This window comes from Scyliorhinus canicula, chromosome 18, assembly GCF_902713615.1.
Source record: "Scyliorhinus canicula chromosome 18, sScyCan1.1, whole genome shotgun sequence".
Taxonomy (NCBI): domain Eukaryota; kingdom Metazoa; phylum Chordata; class Chondrichthyes; order Carcharhiniformes; family Scyliorhinidae; genus Scyliorhinus; species Scyliorhinus canicula.
The window spans coordinates 7,744,685-7,764,775 of NC_052163.1; the positions used below are offsets into that span (position 1 = coordinate 7,744,685).

At 45.3% G+C, this 20,091-nt stretch overlaps 1 protein-coding gene across 8 annotated transcripts in view; it reads right to left on the reverse strand.

Annotated features, from left to right (window-relative positions):
* cep112 (centrosomal protein 112) overlaps positions 1 to 20,091 on the reverse strand; it is a 698,524-nt gene that overhangs the window by 43,539 nt on the left and 634,894 nt on the right. For 7 of the 8 annotated variants that reach the window (XM_038777029.1, XM_038777031.1, XM_038777026.1 and 4 more), the window contains one exon: positions 17,468 to 17,953. In XM_038777029.1, the coding sequence (XP_038632957.1) occupies positions 17,950 to 17,953 (4 nt within the window). In that variant the 3' untranslated portion in view covers positions 17,468 to 17,949. Of the gene's footprint in view, positions 1 to 17,467; positions 17,954 to 20,091 lie in introns of those variants that run through there. The other variant, XR_005457964.1, reaches the window with a different exon arrangement.

Here is a 20,091-nt window from a genome sequence, read left to right on the forward strand (position 1 = left end):
GAACCCTCAAGAGTATTGAAAGTCAGAGAGATCTAGGTGTACAGGTCCACAGGTCACTGAAAGGGGCAACACAGGTGGAGCATTGAGTATAAAAATTGGCAAGTCATGTTGCAGCTGTATAGAACCTTAGTTAGGCCACACTTGGAGTATAGTGTTCAATTCTGGTCGCCACACTACCAGAAGGATGTGGAGGCTTTAGAGAGGGTGCAGAAGAGATTTACCAGGATGTTGCCTGGTATGGAGGGCATTAGCTATGAGGAGAGGTTGAATAAACTTGGTTTGTTCTCACTGGAATGAAGGAAATTGAGGGGCGACCTGATAGAGACCTACAAAATTGAGGGGTATAGACAGAGTAGATAGTCAGAGGCTTTTTCCCAGGGTACAGGGGTTAATTACAACGGGGCATAGGTTTAAGGTGCGAGGGGCAAGGTTTTGAGGCGATGTACGAGGTAAGTTTTTTAGGGTAGTGGGTGCCTGGAACTCGCTGCCAGAGGAGATGGTGGAAGCAGGGACAATAGTGATGTCTAAATACATGAATAGGATGGGAATAGAGGGATAGGGACCCCGAAAGTGGAGAAGATTTTGGTTTAGACGGGCAGCATGGTCAGCGCAGGCTTGGAGGGCCGAAGGGCCTGTTCCTGTGCTGTACTTTTCTTTGTTCTTTGATAAGCCTGAGAATGTGCTATCATGGGCAGCACGGTGGCGCAAGTGGTTAGCCCTGCTGCCTCACGGCACCAAGGTCCCAGGTTCGATCCCGGCTCTGGGCCACTGTCTGTGTGGAATTTGCTCATTCTCCCTGTGTCTGCGTGGGTTTCGCCCCCACAACCCAAAAGATGTGCAGGATAGGTGGATTGGCCATGCTAAATTGCCCCTTAATTGGAAAAAATGAATTGGATATTCTAAATTTATAAAAAAAAGAGAGAATATGTTATCATATCCAAAACTTTATTGTAGTAATCTATCAATGTGTTACTTGTTCCACGTATCAGCGACATCCTCCGTCTTGGAGCCCCAGCTGTGCAGGCCCCTCCCACATGGCCCTATCTCACCGGAAGCAAATCCTGGCATCCACATATTCCACCGGCGCTCAAGGTGCAGTTGAACATCTTGACTTCCAGCATGTTTAACCCACAGTGATGTGCCAATTTCAAGCAGCACTCACCACACCAGAAAGAAAAGCGTCAGCAACCTGCAAAATCATTTCTTCAATGGTGCCTCCAGGTGGCCCATTTGGATCAATGTCGTGTACCAGGTCTGCAGTATGGTCCTGCCTCAAACCGGATTGCCTCTGGACTCGTACATCCCCCGAGCCCGGCGTTCCAGGACCCAGGTATCTTTTTAAAAATTGATCTTCTTTCCGGCTACAGAAAGGGAAGGAAACAGCAACAGAAGCCTCCAGGCATTTGCAGCCACCAGCAGGAGCTGCAGCAAACACAACCTGCAGCTGTGAAGTGCTCTCACAACTAACAAAGCTAAAACCTCAATTACCATAGCCTTCAGCTGTGAAGCTAGAGGCTGCTCACAGTAAAAGGGAGTGAGATTGATTTTCAGGAGAGAAGCTGCAGCATGGCTGCCCTGAATTGTTTGGTGGGACATGCAGGCTGTAGCTGTGGTTGCCCCTGTTATGAGTCTCCACAATATTTAAAGATGGCTTGAAGGCCTCACAGATGCAAAGCCCCTCAGGAGCGACCTCTGACCTGGAATGCTTCTACCTCCCGATCATACCAACCCCCCCCCCCCCCCCCCCCCCCCCGGTGTCCTTGAATGGCATGCCGGAAAATGGAACTGGCCACTCACGTCCCCTTAGAAGCCATCGAGCCAGATTCATGTTTTTAAAAAGGAATACTAAATGACACTTGTGTGACCTCCGGCTGGGGAGATGGGTAGTTCCCGACAGGCCGCTGCATTGGACTTCAATCTCATTAATGAAATTGAAATGAAAGCAAATAAGGGTTCTTAAAAAAAAATTAAAGTACCCAATTCTTTTTTCTCCAATTAAGGGGCAATTTAGCATGGCCTATCCACCTACTCTGCACATTTTCGGCTGGGGGTGTGAGACCCAAGCTGACATGGGGAGAAGGTGCAAACTCCACACGGAGAGTAGCCCAGGGCCGGGATCGAACCCGGGTACTCAGTGCCGCCAGGCAGCGCACTGTGCCACCTTACACATGAGGGTTAATTTCATAGAATTTACAGTGCAGATGGAGTCCATTCAGCCCATCGAGTCTGCACCAGCCCTTGGAAAGAGCACCGCACTTAAGCCCACGCCTCCACCCCATCCCCGTAACCTCACCTAACCTTTGGACACTAAGGAGCAATTTAGCACGGCCAATCCACCTAACCTGCACATCTTTTGGACTGTGGGAGGAAACTGGAGCACCCGGAGGAAACACACGCACACACGGGGAGAACGTGCAAATTCCACACAGTCACCCGAGGCCGGAATTGAACCCGGGACCCTGAAGCTGTGAGGCAGCAGTGCTAACCACTGTGATACCATGCTGCCCTAAAATTATATGCCCGCCATTTTTCAGTGAAATCTGGAACTTGCCATTGGGAGTGGGCCGGGTAAATTGCAAACTGCTTCACACCTGGGGTGAATCTTGATATTAGTCTTTCCCGCTATTTACCCAGCCCACCCAGATCCCTTTGGCAATGCACAGCACTGTGGTGTCACTGTGGGTCAGAATGCAAAGGTATCGGCTCACTCCCTCTGATACATTGGAGTTGAGTTTGAGCCTGGTTGCCTGGTATCATTGGGGTGGTAACGGCTTTAGAATGGATCGGTCACCATCCTGCCCATTAACACCAGCGAAATGATCCATTCCATTTTGAAAGAGACCTTTTATGTTGGACGCTCAAATAGCTTGTGTGTTTCAGGTGCTAGGCTCTTCTCAGTATAGAAATTGGGGTCCTTTTACATAAATAGAACCCCAATTAACATCTGAAGTCAAAACTGATTGGTGCCTGCACAGTCTGCCCAAGACCCACTAAAATAAGCTGCTCCCCCAGGAACCCCACCTTTGCAATCCTCACCCTGAATTAAATGAAAAATGAAATGAAATGAAAATCGCTTATTGTCACGAGTAGGCTTCAAATGAAGTTACTGTGAAAAGCCCCTAGTCGCCACATTCTGGCGCCTGTTCGGGGAGGCTGTTACGGGAATCGAACCGTGCTGCTGGCCTGCTCGGTCTGCTTTCAAAGCCAGCGATTTAGCCCTGTGCTAAACAGCCCCAAACCCCCACCTCCCAATTTACTCTATATTGAGGCCTCAATCGGTGAGTTACCTATTTTGCGCCCTGCAACCCACCTGCAAGGTCTAACTGAGGCTGGGTCTTGGGGCCTGTTTGCTGCCAACTCCACAAAGTGGTCACCCAAAGAACAAAGACCCCACTGAATTTCTGCCCAGCTTTGTTGCTGGAAGAAAGACTTTGCCATCCTCCTGGAAATCCGGGTGAAAGTAGAAAGGGGGGCGGGATTGTGCAGCAAGCAGATTGGGAATAACTTTCCCTCTGGGCAGCACGGTAGCATTGTGGATAGCACAATTGCTTCACAGCTCCAGGGTCCCAGGTTCGATTCCCGGCTTGGGTCACTGTCTGTGTGGAGTCTGCACATCCTCCCCATGTCTGCGTGGGTTTCCTCCGGGTGCTCCGGTTTCCTCCCACAGTCCAAAGATGTGCAGGTTAGGTGGATTGGCCATGCTAAATTGCCCTTAGTGTCCAAAATTGCCCTTAGAGTTGGGTGGGGTTACTGGGTTATGGGGATAGGGTGGAGGTGTTGACCTTGGGTAGGGTGCTCTTCCCAAGAGTCGGTGCAGACTCGATGGGCCGAATGGCCTCCTTCTGCACTGTAAATTCCATGACCTCTCTCCTTTCAGGGATGAACTTGGCCTGTGCTCAACCTCTCTTCGCAACATCAGGGTTGAGTTCAGTGGGGGTCATGTTGATGCTGTGTCAGAGTGCAATTCGCACAATGGAAATGGAAATGGGAATAATGTAAAGCGAGCAGCCTGTTCATCGTCATCTGTTTTACTTTCGCAAAAAGTCCAGAATTACCGTCTGCGTTTGGAGATCCCAGAGAAAAGGCCCGGGCGAGACGAGAATCGTTTTGATCTGTTTCTGGCAGCCAGTTGTTGTGATTTGGAATGTGCTGCCTTAAAAGCCAATCGGAACACATTCAATAATGACTTTCCAAAGGGAATTGGACAGTGATGCGAAGGGAAGAAATGACAGGGCTATGGAGATGGAGTAAGGAGCTGGATGAATTAAACAGCTGTTTCAAAGCACCGGAACACAGTGTGCTGTATAATCCTATGTTTTATAAAATGAGAATGAATACTGGATGCTCGGCAGGGTCAGTTTCTGAGTTTGACAATAAGAGGCAGGCCATCAATTCACTGATAAAGCTTTCAGTCTTTTGCTGTTATTTGTAGGGAGAAGGTTGTGCATTTATTTTTTTTTATATAAATTTAGTGTACCCAATAATTTTTTCAATTAAGGGGCAATTTAGCGTGGCCAATCCACCTAGCCTTCACATCTTTGGGTTGTGGGGGCAAAACCCACACAGACACGGGGTGAATGTGCAAACTCCACACAGACAGTGACCCAGAGCCGGGATCGAACCTGGGACCTCAGCGCCGTGAGGCGGTTGTGCTAACCACTAGGCCACCATGCTGCCCTAAGGTTGTGCATTTATTACGCCACTTTTAACATCAATTAATTCTCAACTAATGTGACTTTCAGCGAAAACCAATGTATTTTTCCACTATTTTTTTTTAATCCTCTAAGAACCTATGCTTCCCCAACTTTGGCTTCTTGTATATCTCGGGATTCCTTTGCTCCCTCAATGGCAGCTGAGGCCCTAAATCCTAGAATTCCATCCCAAACCTTTATTTTCTGACATTCTTACAATCTATTTCTTTGACAAAATGTTTGGTCACCTGTCCTCATTTTTCATATTTGAGGTGGTGTCAAATCCTTTGCGATAACCGTCCTGTGAAATGCCTTGGGATATTTTGCTGTGTTAAAGGGGCAATATAAATTCAGGTTGTTGTTACCTAATGCAAGGATTCTTCAGCCAGACACTGTGGCCAGGGTATGTTAGTTGGCCAGACAAAGCTTCACGCTAAGTCTGGGCTAATTCAGAGTTCGATTTGCAAGGGTTGGTCTCCACAACTCGCATGCAAATTCAACATCAATGTTCTATTCATGTTCCAACTGCCATGTAAACGAGACAGCATAAAGATCTCTGGAAGCATTGAAAGTTCCCAAAACTCAGATTTGAGACATAGTTTTGGTGCCTGCATCTGGAGACAAAGATAAATGCCTGTCGCCAATGGCACTGGTCATGGTGTTGAGCACTGTACCCTGGCAGCCTGCCCATATAAACCTGCAGTACAACTTTCACAATGTTACTTTGACTTTCATCCTGCATCAGGGCAAGGAGGTGCAGCCACTGTGATAAAGTCACAAATGTGACCTTGGAGTAAACTATGCCTAATTCTCCATATACCATTGATTCGTACTGCAGAGTAAACAGAGTAGGCTGGGTCCAACAACAATCACATTTTGTTACATGATACAAATGGGAGACAAGGCAGGAATAACAATAACTGGTGTGATCTCGGCTAAGCCCACTTACATCATCTTTCCATGGCCGGTGTCCTCTTTAGAAATTGCGTTAGCAACCTACGCTGCTGTCTCCCCAGGAAAGCATGAAGTGCTGTCACCTCCCTATTTATTAACGCGCAGCTAGAGAGTCTGTAATTGATGCCTACCTAACAAGCGTCATGGCCCCTTGGTGAGATCAGCTAGACTTGGCTTGACTGCTGGCTCCTTTTGTGTGACAAACTTCATTTTCTGTTTATTTGTCTTTCTCACATTGGAGCTCAAAAGATCAAGGGATGTTTGATTACTTGCTCACACTCTGTTTCTCACGCTCCATGCAGGAGTTAGTACCTAGGTGACATCTGTGTGGATCCTTGCTCCTGTACTTGTTCATTTGCATTTTTTTCCCTTTACATAGTCGGTCTTCTTTCGATGCACTAAAGAAACAGTAGGAGCGAGCTTTAGAATATAGTACGGGCACGGTTACAAATGCCAATTGTGATATGCAGACACTTTACTCTGACTGATATGTACATGCATCATGGACATGGAGTAGTTGAGGCAAATAATACAGATGACCTTAGGGGGAAGTTAGATAAGTAGAACAAGAACAACTTGCACTCACATGGTGGCTTTAACATAGTAAAATAGCCCAAGGTGCTTCCCAGGAGCACAGTTTGAAACCGAGCCATGAATGGGAGATAATAGGGCAGATTGCCAAAAACGCCTGATCAAAGTTTTAAGGAGTGTCTCAAAATAGGAGAGCAAGGTAGAGAAGGCACTGGAAAAGGTGGAGGAATTCAAATTGGGGTCGTGCAAGTCAGAATTGGAGAAGCACAGAGATCTTGGAGGGTTGGAGGATGTTGAAGAGATAGGAAGGGGTGAGAGTGCATGAGGGAGAAAGGAATAGAAAGGTACACATATAGGGTTGGATGGAGTAGGGTGAGGCTTGTGTGGAGCATTAACACCCGTGTTGATCAGTTGGGCTGAATGCCTTTTTCTTTTTTATAATTAAAAAAAAAATTTAGAGTACCCAATTTTCTTTTTCCAATTAAGGGGCAATTTAGCGTGGCCAATCCACCTACCCTGCACGTCTTTGGGTTGTGGGGGTGAAACCCACGCAGACACGGGGAGAATGTGCAAACTCCACACGGACAGTGACCCAGAGCCGGGATCGAACCTGGGACCTCAGCGCCGTAAGGCAGCAATGCTAACCACTGTGCCACCGTGCTGCCCTTGAATGCCTTTTTCTGTGGTATAAATTAATGTTTAAAATTCTTTCATGGGAAGTGGGCATTGCTGACTGGGCCAGCATTGTTGCCCACCCCTAATTGCCCTTGAACTGAGTGTCCTGTGAGATAATTTCAGAGGGCAGTTAAGACTCTACCGTATTGCCGTGGATCTGGAGTCAAAACCAGGCCAAGGACGTCAGATTTCTTTCCTTAAGGACATTACGGACCAGATGGGTTTTTACAACAACTATTTGTTTCATGGTCATCATTACTGAGACTGGCTCTCTTCACTAATTGAGTTTAAATTCCATTAGCTGCCATGGTTGGGTTTAACATAGAACAGTACAGCAAAGTACAGGCCCTTCAGCCCACGATGTTGTGCCGACCATTTTTCTTTATCTAAGATCAACCTAATCTACACCCCTTCAATTTACTTCAAGTATAAAGGCTAGAATTCGAATGAATACACGTCTGTAAGTGGTTATATCTATGGAAACACCTTTCTGGGGATGCAGCTGTGGTAGAACAGAGGTTCAAACCTGTAGTCCCTCACGTGGCATGTTCTCAAGCTTGGTCAAGTGGTGTCCACGGCTGTTCTACAAGGGACGGAAATGAACAAAGACCAATTTCACTCCTCCCCACCTCCTATCTTCTTGCAGGAGTCAAATGGGAAATGGCTTTTGATTCTGCTTCAATCAAGCTCCCTGGAAACGATGCTAAGCAGGTTTCGGGCGGAGATACGAAACAGCGATAGTGACACTTGTTGTGAGGAATCAACTGAATTCAAAGCTTATGGTTCAGAATTCAGGTCTTCTGACTGACGATATTTTCTTTTGACTTTGATGTTTTCAACTATGGGTGTATTAATAGAATACACTAACAGAAAAAGTTTGTATAAAGGTTGCTCAAGGTTTGTGGCAGCAGAAGGCTAAACATTTGACCCTATATAACCCTGGAAGTCCCAGAGGGGGAATCATTGAATGGCAATCAGGAAGAGGATTCTGGCAGATTTCCCCCTTTTTCTTCCGTTCTGGAATGCCAAAATCTAGAGCATCAGAACAGCTAACTCAGCAATAACCGGGAATTGAAGCTGGAACCATTGTGGTTCTGGATGGCGCAGTGCCACATTGGGCAGCACATTCACCAAACTCAGCCACAAGAAATGTTTTACAAAAGCTGTAGCCTAGAAATGACTCGCCAATGTCAGCAAATGAGCATGTGATGATTCTGTATGACATTGCTCACTCCACTGTTTAACTGAAGCTACTAACTGACTTTAAATAAATGCTATAATAGTAGACAGAGTATGTGAATGTATTTATTTTGTAATTTAGAGTACCCAATTATTTTCTTTTTCTAATTAAGGGGCAATTTAGCATGGCCAATCCACCTACCCTGCACATCTTTGGGTTGTGGGGGTGAAACCCACGCAGACACGGGGAGAATGTGTAAACTCTACACGGACAGTGACTCGGGGCCGGGATCGAATCCGGGTCCTCAGCGCCGTGAGGCAGCAGTGCCACCCACTGTGCCACGTGCCGGCCTACCATGTGAATGTATTAGGCACTCATCCATTAATACTGCTGGTAGGTATTGATTTCTAGGCTGCATATTGCCCTTTTCAGTCATGTTCAGTCCCCGATATTGCTGCTCTAAAAATACAGCTGCACCACCAGCTTGAGCAGTATGGCAAGAGTCAAAACACCCGCATAGTTTTTGACAGGTCAATCTTTCTAATAGAAACATAGACATAGAAGACAGTGCAGCACAAGTAGCATTGTGGATAGCACAATTGCTTCATAGCTCCAGGGTCCCATGTTCGATTCCGGCTTGGGTCACTGTGCGGAGTCTGCACATCCTCCCCGTGTGTGCGTGGGTTTCCTCCGTGTGCTCCGGTTTCTTCCCACAGTCCAAAGATGTGCAGGTTAGGTGGGTTGGCCATGCTCAATTGGCCTTAGTGTCCAAAATTGCCCTTAGTGTTGGGTGGGGTTACTGGGTTATGGGGATAGGGTGGAGGTGTTGACCTTGGGTAGGGTGCTCTTCCCAAGAGTCGGTGCAGACTCGATGGGCCGAATGGCCTCCTTCTGCACTGTAAATGAAAAATGAAAATGAAAATCGCTTATTGTCACGAGTAGGCTTCAATTAAGTTACTGTGAAAAGCCCCTAGTCGCCACATTCCGGCGCCTGTCCGGGGAGGCTGGTACGGGAATTCCATGACCGCTCTCCTTTCAGGGATGAACTTGGCCTGTGCTCAACCTCTCTTCGCAACATCAGGGTTGAGTTCAGTGGGGGTCATGTTGATGCTGTGTCAGAGTGCAATTCGTCATGATAAATTGCCCTTAGCGTCCAAAATTGCCCTTAGTGTTGGGTGGGGTTACTGGGTTATGGGGATAGGGTGGAGGTGTTGACCTTGGGTAGGGTGCTCTTTCCAAGGGCTGGTGCAGACTCGATGGGCTGAATGGCCTCCTTCTGCACTGTAAATTCTATGAGGGGCAGGAGTAAGCCATTCGGAATTTCGAGCCCTGCTCCGCCATTTGTCACGATCATAGCTGATCGTCCAACTCAACAACCTAATCCTGCTTTCTCCCCATAACCCTTGATCCCATTCGCCTCAAGTGTCACATCTAGCCACCTTTTGAATGTATTCAACATGACAGGTGGCAGTGAAATGGTGTCACTATATTCTTGACTAAACGCTGCATGCATGAGAATCTAGTTCCTTCTTTAATAAAGGCCTTTTGAAAATTAGCTAGAAAGCTCTGATCATTTTGTACCTCAGATTCTGCTGCAGATTTGTCAGAGCCGACTGCCCTCAATTTCTTTTTCTAAATTAAAGTTATTTATAGGTTGGCAAAATAATTTCTAATGTAAAGCAGCTGGTTGGTGGAGTGAGAATCCTACAATGGAGCACTTTAATCATCTGTTTTTAAGGAGAAAAGCACTTGGGCCTCGTGATGGTTTAGTATCTCAAACACTGTGCTGGTTGGTACCATTCGTGCCCCAGAAAGTTGTGGCTGATGAAGCCCTGCCTACCCTCCCACGTCCACCACTAGGGGAGCCCTGGGGCAAATCGTTTCTCAACTTTAAAAAAATTAATTTTTACGGGATGTGGGCTTCGCTGATGAGGACAACATTTGTTGCCCATCCCTAATTGCCCCTCAGAAGGTGGTGGTGAGCTACCTTCTTGAACGCTGCAGTCCATGTGGTGTAGGTACCCCTACTGTGCTGTTCGGAGGGAGTCCTGGATTTTGACCCAGCGGCAGTGAAGGAAAGACAATTGGCGCAATTCTCCCAGGCAGGGAGAAATCGTAAGGCTGGCGTCAAAACCGGGCGGGTTTGACGCCGGCCTCCCCCTCCCCGACTGGGAACCGATTCTGGTCCCCGGTCGGGGCTAGCATGCCGCGGCCGTGAACTCCGGCATAGCGGGCTTAACGAATTTCGTTAAGCCCGCTTGCCAGAGTTTGCGCCGGCTGACGCGTCACATGACGTCAGCCGCGCATGCGCGGATTGGAAGACTCCAACTTGCGCATGCGCGGATGACGTCATCGCGCATTTGCGCGAAACCCGCGCATGCGCGGGCCGGGATGCCCCTCAGCCGCCCCGCGATGTGACACAGCGGGGCGGCGGAAGGACAAAGAGTGCGCGGGAATTGGACCCGCTGCCCGCGATCGGTGGGCACCGATCGCGGGCCCATGGCACCCTTGGCACAGCCGTGGTACTGCCGTGCCAATTGGTGCCACGGTTGCCAAGATCGGGACTTTACGGCCGTTTTTACGAACGGCCAGACCAGGTGTGTTTGCCGTTCGTAAAAACGGCCGTAAAGGGCTTGGAATTCGGCCCATCGGCCAGCTGAGAATCGCTGCTGGCCGTAAAAAAAACGGCGGCAGTGATTCGTGTCGGGGGTCGGGCGTGGGGGGGGGGAGAATAGCGGGAGTGCGTCGGACTAGCGTGGCCGTAAAAACTTACGACCCCTGCTATTCTCCGCACCGTCGTGAGTGCGGAGAATTGCGCCCAATATATTTCCAAGTCAGGATGGTGAGTGACTTGGGGGGGGGGGGGGGGGGAACGTTCAGGTGGTGGGGTTCCCAGGTATCTGTCGCCCTTGTCCTTCTGGGTGGTAGTGGTCGTGGGATTGGATGGTGCTGTTGAAGGAGCCTTGGTGAGTTCCTGTAGTGCATCTTGTAGATGGCACACGGCTGTTACTGTTCATCAGTGGTGGAGGGAGTGAATGTTTGTGGAAGGCATAACGATCAAGCGGGATGCTTTGTCCTGGATGGTGTTGGGCTTCTTTTTTTAAATAAATTTAGATTACCCAATTCGTTTTTTTCCAATTAAGGGGCAAATTAGCGTGGCCAGTCCACCTAGCCTGCACATCTTTGGGTTGTGGGGGTGAGACCAATGCAGACACGGGGAGAATGTACAAACTCCACACGGACAGCGACCCAGAGCCGGGATCAAGTCCGGGACTGCAGCGCCATGAGGCAGCAATGCTAACCACTGTGCCACCGTTCCGCTCGGTGTAGAGCTTCTTGAGTGTTGTTGGAGTTGCACTCATCCAGGCAAGTGGTGAGTATTCCATTACACTCCTGACTCGTGCCTTGTGTGATGACTGGAAGACTTTAAGAATGTTGGGTTTAAGTATTGGCCAAATTAAGGGTTAAAAGTCTGCGGTTAAAGTGTGTTTGACTGCAGTGGTCATGTTTTTTTAAAACAAATCTGTTTGGCAGAAGCTGGGTGTTTTTAGCAGCCAGAAGGTGAAATTTCTCCCACAGTAAGATGGATTGAGATCTTTTTTTTTTTTTTTTTTATAAATTTAGAATATCCAATTCATTTTTTCCAATTAAGGGGCAATTTAACGTGGCCAATCCACCTAACCTGCACATCTTTGGGTTGTGGGGGTGAAACCCACGCAGACACGGGGAGAATGTGCAAACTCCTCACAGACAGTGACCCAGGGCCGGGATTCGAACCAGATGGATTGAGATCTGTATGTTTATTAGCTTGTTGTTTAATGGGAAATTGAGTACAAGTGTTTCAGGGGTAATTGTAAGATGTTCTTTTCAGGTATGAAGTTAACAAAGTTTAATATTGTATTTATAATAAAGCTTTGTTTTAAAAGTAACCACACCCTATTTCTTCATGCAATCACTGCTGGAACAAATCATTCTTTCCGCACAGTCTTTCAACAGAACTAGGGGTGGCACGGTAGCACAGTGGTTAGCATTGTTCCTTCACAGCGCTAGGGTCCCGGGTTTGATTCCAGGCTTGGATCACTGTCTGTGAGGAGTCTGCCCATTCTCCCCGTGTCTGTGTGGGTTTCCTCCGGGTGCTCCAGTTTCCTCCAACAAGTCCCGAAAGACGTACTTGGTAGGTGAATTGGACAAGGAGCTTTTCACAGTAACTTCATTGCACTGTTAATATAAGCCTACTTGTGATACTAATGAAGATTAATATTAATATATTGGGGTTTTGGTCCAGTATTCTAGCCACTGTTCGGGTCTGGTCTGGGATTGTAATATTTGTAGGTGGTGGGCAGGCTTTGTGGAATCAGGAGGTGAATTACACACCGTAGGATTCCGAGCCTTTGACCTGCCCTGGTAGCCACAGTATTAATGTGGCTAGTTCAGTTCAGTTTCTGGTCAATGGTAACCCTCAGAATGTTGATTGTGGGGGATTCTGCAATGGTAATGCCATTGAATGTCATGGGGCAATGATTAGATCCTCTTGTAGGAGATGGTCATTGCCTGGCTCTTGTGTGGCGTGAATGTAACTTGCCACTTGTCAGCCCAAGCCTGGATATTGTCCAGGTCTTGCTACATTTGGACATGGACTGCTTCATTATCTGAGGAGTTGCGAATGGTGAACATTGTGCAGTCATCCGCAAACATCCCCACTTGTGACCTTATGATGGAAGGGAGGTCATTGATGTAGCAGCTGAAGATGGTTGGGTCTGGGACACTACCCTGAGGAACTCCTGCAGTGATATCCTGGAGTTGAGATGTTTGACCTCCAACCACGACAACCATCTTCCTTTGTGCCAGGTATGACTCCCACCAGCGGAGAATTTGCCCCCTGATTCCCATTGACTCCAGTTTAGTAATGGCTCCTTGATGCCATACTTGGTCAAATGCTGCCTTGATTAGTTAAACATGATCTCACCTCTGGCTTTCAGTTCTTTTGTCCATGTTCGAACCAAGGCTGCAATGAGGTCAGGAGCTCAGGCAAGACTAGGAAAGGGGACCTGTTGGGGAATGTCAGGCACTAGGAACTGAATTAAAGAACAGGTCCTCAATGGTTATAATTTCTGGATTACTACCTGAGCCACATGCAAACTGGCATTGGGATAAAAAATTAGGGAAGTAAACACGTGGCTAAAGCAGTGGTGCAGGAAAGAGGGGTTCCATTTCATGGGGCATTGGCACCAGTATTGGAACAGGACGTATCTGTACCATTGGGACAGTCTTCACCTGAACTGATCTGGGACCAATGTTCTAGCGGAAAGGATAAATATAGTGGTCACAAGGACATTAAAATAGCAAATGGGGGGGTGGGGGGGGAGGGTAAAACTACGGCAAGTATAATGGTCAAAGGGAAGCAGAGCAGTAGGTTAGTACGTGGGGAGGTGGGTTCAACTATATGGAAAATTATGAAAAAAGTTAGAGGGAAGAAGAACTCAGGAGATGTTATTAATGGAGATGTTGTGATTCAAAAAGGTGTAAAAACTAGCATAAGGGCACTTTACCTGAATGCTCATAACAAATGAAACAAGGTAAATGAATTGACGGCACAAATCATTGTGAATGAATATGATTTAGTGGCCATTAGAGAGATATGGTTGCAGGGTGGTCACGACTGGGAGTTAAATACCCAGGCTTTACAGACTATTTGGAAGGACAGACAGCAAGTAAGGTAGGTGTTGTAGCTCTGATATTTAAGGATCACATCAGGGTGGTTGTGAGCACTGATATGGGTTCTATGGAGAAAAAGGTTGAATCCATTTGGGTGGAAATTAGAAACAGTAACAAGAAAAGGTCACTGATAGGTGTAGTCTATAGGCCACCAAATAATAACAATACGGTGGGACAGGCAATAAACAAAGAATGCACATAAAAATGGTATGGCAATTATCATAGGAGATTTTAATCCACATGTCGATTGGTTAAGGCAACATTGAGGAGGAGTTCATAGAATGTATCTGCGGTAGTTTCCTCGAACAGTATGTAATGGAACCTACAAGGGAGCAAGCTATCCTAGATCTGGTCCTGTGTAATGAGACAGGAATAATTAACCATCTCATAGTTAGGGATCCTCTCGGAAGGAGAGATCACAGTATGATTGAATTTAAAATACAGAGGGTGAGATGGTAAAATCAAATACCAGTGTCTTGTGCTTAAACAAAGGAGACTACAATGGATGAGGGAGGAGTTGGCTAAGGTAGACTGGGAGCAATGACTTTATGGTGGGACATTTGAGAAAAAGTGGAGGACTTTCAAAATGATTTTTCTCAGTGCTCAGCAAAAGTATAAAACAGTGAAAAGGAAGGACTGTAGGAAAAGGGATAATCAGCTATGGATATCTGAGGAAATAGAGGGTATCAAATTGAAAGAAAATGCATACAAATTGGCAAAGATTAGTGGGAAACTAGAGGATTGGGAAATCTTTAAAGGTCAACAGAAAAGTAAGATAGATTATGAGCGTAAACTAGCTCAGAGTATAAAACACAAATAACAAACGTTTCCACAAATATATAAAACGAAAACGAGTGGCTCAGGTCAACATTGGTCCTTTAGAGAATGAGAAGGAAGATTTAATAATGGGAAATGAGGAAATGGCCGAGGCATTAAACAGGTATTTTGTGTCGGACTTCACAGTGGAAGACACAAATAACATGCCAATAATTGATGGCAAGGAAGCTATGGCAGGTCAGGACCTAGAAACAATCATTATCACTAAGGAGGAGGTGTGGGCAGGCTAATCGGGTTAAAGGTAGACAAGTCCCCTGGCCCTGATGGAATGCATCCCAGGGTACTAAAAGAGATGGTGGGGGAAATAGCAAATGCACTCGTTGTAATTTATCAAAATTCACTGGATTCTGGGGCGGCTCTGACAGGTTGGAAAACAGCATATGTGATGCCACTGTTTTAAAAAGAAGGTAGACAAAAGGCGGGTAACTATAGGCCAGTTAGCTTAATGTCTGCAGTGGGGAAAATGCTTGAATCTATCATCAAGGAAGAAATAATGAGACATCTGGATAAAAATTGTCCCATCAGCCAGGCACAGCATGGGTTCATGAAAGGCAGGTCATGTTTAACTGATTTACTGGAATTCTTTGAGGACATTACGAGTGTGGTGGAAAACGGGGAACCACTGGATGCGTATCTGAATTTCCAGAAGGCATTCGACAAGGTGCCGCACAAAAGGCTACTGCATTAAAGGTGCACAGCGTTACGGGTAATGTATTAGCATGGATAGAGGATTGGTTAACTAACAGAAAGCAAAGAGTGGGGATAAATGGGTGTTTTTCTGGATGGCGATCAGTGGCTAGTGGTGTGCCTTAGGGATCAGTGTTGGGACTGCAATTGTTTACAATTTACATAGATGATTTGAAGTTGGGGACCAAGTGTCAAAGTTCGCAGATGACACGAAGGTGAGTGGTAGAGCAAAGTGTATAGAGGACACTGAAAGTCTGCAGAGGGATATAGATCATTTAAGTGAGTGGGCAAGGGTCTGGCAGATGGAATACAATGTTGGTAAATGTGAGGTCATCCATTTTGGTAGAAATAGCAACAAATAGGACTATTATTTAAATGGTAAAAAATTGTAGCCTGCTGCTGTCCAGAGGGACCTGGGTTTCCTTGTGCATAAATCGCAAAAAGGTTGGTTTGCAGATGCAGCAGGTAATTAAGAAGGTGAATGGAATTTTGTCCTCCATTGCTAGGGGATTGGAGTTTAAAAACAGGGATGCTATGTTGCAGCTGTACCGGGTGCTGGAGGCCACACCTGGAGCACTGTGTACTGTTTTGGTCTCCTTGAGAAAGGATGTACTGGCACTGGAGAATGTGCAGAGGAGATTCATTAGGTTGATTCAGGAGTTGAGAGGATTGGCTTATAGAATTTACTGTGCAGAAGGAGGCCATTCGGCCCTTCAAGTCTGTATCGGCCTTTGGAAAGAGCATCCTACTTAAGCCTACGCCTCCAACCTATTCCCGTAACCTTGTAACCCCACAAAACCATTTGGACACTAAGGGGCAATTGGTGGGGTGGGGCAGCAGTGCTAACCATTGTGCCACCATGCTACCCTCACTCATCATGAGTTTCAAGCATATAAATTTAACTCATGGAAACTCTGTCCCTGTATCTTATCCCTACACATGACCCAGCCCCATGTGTTCCACTGGGTTTCCAACGCCAATGTCTTGAATTCAAAAATCTTGACTTTGGTTGGAAGTGTCTCCAACGGTTCACCTCACCGTGACCTCTACAACTCCTTCAGCTCCATGTGCCAATGTATATCTTGCATTCATCTGATTTTGGCAGCCACTGCAACCTCTCCATTGCCTCTTACAGTGAAGGAGTCCCCAGTGTTTGGGACCAAGGCGAGCGGCACAGTGGTTAGCACTGCTGCCTCATGGCGTCGAGGACCGCGGTTCAACCCCGGTCTCGGGTCACTGTCCGTGTGGAGTTTGCACATTCTCCCCGTGTCTGCGTGGGCCTCACTCCCACAACCCAAAGATGTGCAGGGTAGGTGGACTGGTCACAATAAATTGTCGTTTAATTGGAAAAAAAGAATTGGGTACTCTAAAGTTATATATATAAAAAAAGTGTTTGGGCCCAAGGCTCTCAAATTCTTTGCATAAACATTGAAATCTTGTTACCTCTCCTCACTTTTGCAGCCTATTTCTTTGACCTTGCCTTTGGTTAATTCTCCTAATTCCTCAGCTGCTGCTGGGTGTCTGTTTCCGTCTCTATGAAGTGCCTCTGGATGCTTGTTACTTTAAAGGCATTACATAAATACAAGTAGTAGTTTTGTTATTGGAGTGAATTGCAATTTAAATATTGCCAGAAGGAGCTTTATGTCATAAAAGTGTCTTGAGGAATGGCTGGAATTAGGAGTTTTCAGCAGCAGGGGATCAATGTTTTTCCAGCATTTTTATAAATCTTAACTCTGTAAATAAATAATCTCCTAAAGGTATTGACATGTTGGCACACAATTCTACCTGCCTGAGTGGCCAATTGAATTACCCTAAATTGTCCGTTAGCTTAGAACAACTAATACAGCATGCCCAGGAGTTTATTGTGGGCAGGTTTTGGCATGTACAGGTCAGTACTACATGGAGATAATTTATCCACTGGTCAATCAGCAGAACTTCCTCAACCTTCAAAAATATAAAATTACTGTGGTACTTTTGGCAAATAGATTCCATGTCCAAAAATATTGGCCAAGCCAATAAAATGGTGGCTCAAGCTAATAAAATGGTGGCTCAAGCTAATAAACTTAATTTTCTGGCCAAGTGACTAGGTCTTTTTTTAATGAAAATACATTATTATTCAGACAGGAACTGGGTAACACTTTGACTGAAAGCTCTTTCAAAGTTGTCACAATTCATTAAAATAATCATAAAACAAACGTGCATGAAATAGATAATTTAATAAGATGTCAGCATTTAAAAATCATAATGTGAAAAAACAAATGAAATACAATACAAAGCACAAATTTAAATGAGGACTTGATTGCTGGTAATAATACAAGAACTGCAGGCTTAAATAATAAGAAAATATTGACAATGATATGTACAGACTTACAGATTATTAATACAGTTTATAAAAAAAGTATATAAACATTTTGAAAAGCAAAAATAAAATGTTAAAAGCACATCTGATTGGACCAAAACAAAGTGGAGATGGAGACACAATACTGGCGGGGGAAATACTGTTTCTTTGACCTTCAATAAAATTAAAGATTACTGATATTCAGCTGTTAATCTCACTGCTTCCCACACAAAAGATGTTCGTCCTTACACAGTAACTGTTGATTCTGCTGCGATCCCATTCTGTGCCATGTTAGTTATATTAAAGATATGTGTGAGATAAGGAAATCATCCAGTTGTTCATCATCTGAAATAATAAAATGACAGATTTTGTTTGGGTACAAAATAAACCAACTGCTATAAGGAAATCAATAAATCCATTAAAACATCTTCTGTCACGCACACACTAAATTCGGAAGTCCACATTTACAATTAACCTGCCAATGTAAATTTGTCATAGAATCTGTACAGTACAGAAGGAGGCCGTTTGGCCCATTGAGTCTGCACCGACCCTCCCTTTGAAAGAACACCCTATCCCGTGCTATCCCAATAACACCACCTGACCTGCACAACCCTGGACAGAAAGGGGCAATTTTATCATCGCCAATCCACCTAACCTGCACATCTTTGGACTGTGTGCTTAAGTCCTTGAACTAGGCATCTCCTACAGCAAAGAGAAGAGGCAGATGAGAGAGTCAATAATCTCCACCAACACAGGCCATGAAGAACCATTTTGAAGAAGAGCAGGAGATGCGCCAACATCCTGCCCTCAGCAACCACTGCCCTAAACCGGTTAACTGATCAATAACCTCATTACTCTCTGCAGCTGTTGCTTTCAGAACAGCAATTACTGCTCTTCACAGCGAGGTAACTTGAGGTGCTTCGGAATGATGCAAGGTACTATAGAAAATGTTATTTACTCCTAATGTTTCAAAGTAGCCTTCACAATGACTTACATTTTTCACCTATTAAGTCACAGGAACCTATCTGTCCCCTCAGGTTGATAATCCCACTTCACTATTTGGAAAATAATATGGGAATTCTTCCCGTTCTGGGCCAACATTTATCCCACATCCACCATTACTAAAAGCAGAACATTGGGACAACAGCAAATTGCTTTTGTGGGATCCTGAGGTGCATAAACTGGCTCCCATGGTTTCTCCACATCAGAAGTAAAGCCCTTTGGGACAATCTGAGACACCAAAAGGCACTATATAAATGCACATCTATGTTTTTAGGTGCCCTGAATTACTTGATAAGCCCAATTGCCTCTTTCTGTGCTGTAATACTCAAATGAGGATTATGTTAGTGGCTGGAAATGCACAAAGCAAATATCTGAGCCAAATCTCTTTGTAAGATAACCGGATCTCTGGACCTTTAAGATGATCATGGTATCTGAGGATCGAATTGGGAGTTGATTTCAAAGATCGGCTATGCAGTGATCAATCCTTCCTTGCAGTAGCGGTGGCAGGAAAGAGTAATTACAGTTTTTTTTCACAATGTTTTTAATGATAGTGACTGAATCTTACGGGCTCAGGATTTATGCATTTTTAATTTAAAATATATGACGTCCCATGAATGGAGTAATTCTCATTGCAATCAGTCTACACTGGTCACCTTGAGATGCTTCTGCAGAATAGACAGGGGTTTGGAGTGACGTAAAGATTGAATGTGGCCACTGCATAAGTTGTGTACTTGGTTCCATAGGGTCTGGTGTAGGTTATGGACAGACTCTGTCTTAATTCCCTTTGTGAAACTGTTTTTTTTTAAATATAATTTTTTTTAAAGTACCCAATTCTGGCACCAGCACTGACACGATTGGCCGAATAGACTTCTCTGCTGTATCATTTTATGATTCTAAGTGTTACATCCATGGCACAACATACAAATGTTTATTGACTGTGATATTTAATGTTTAATGGCTCCAAATTGCAGTCAATTTTTATTAACACAGCTTTGGACTTTCTTTTAAAACAAGAATATGTTTGGCTCCTTCTAAGTTCTGGGTTCTGAGTAGGAAGCAATCTCTGTTCTATTGCTTGATGACATCAAACACACTCTCTTGCCTCTGTAACTTCCACCACCAAGAAGTTCAAGAGCACGAATTGGAAATACCATCACTTCCAAGTTCTCCTTCAAGTCACAAACTATTCCGACGTGGACATACACCAGCTTTCTTCAGAATTCGGGAAGTCCTCTTCCGAGCATCATGGATTGCAGTGCTTCACGGAAACCCCCCAACATTTAAGCTCAGCTGCATCACTCACACCTCAACAACTTGCATTTATGTAGTATCTTGATCAGGTAAATTGTTCCAAGGTATTTAAGAGGGGGCATTATCAAACAAAACTTGATATTGAGTCACTTAAGGTAATTTTTTGGGAAAAATCACAGGAGGCAACTTCTTTATGCAACAAATTATAATCTGTAATGCCGTGTCTGATA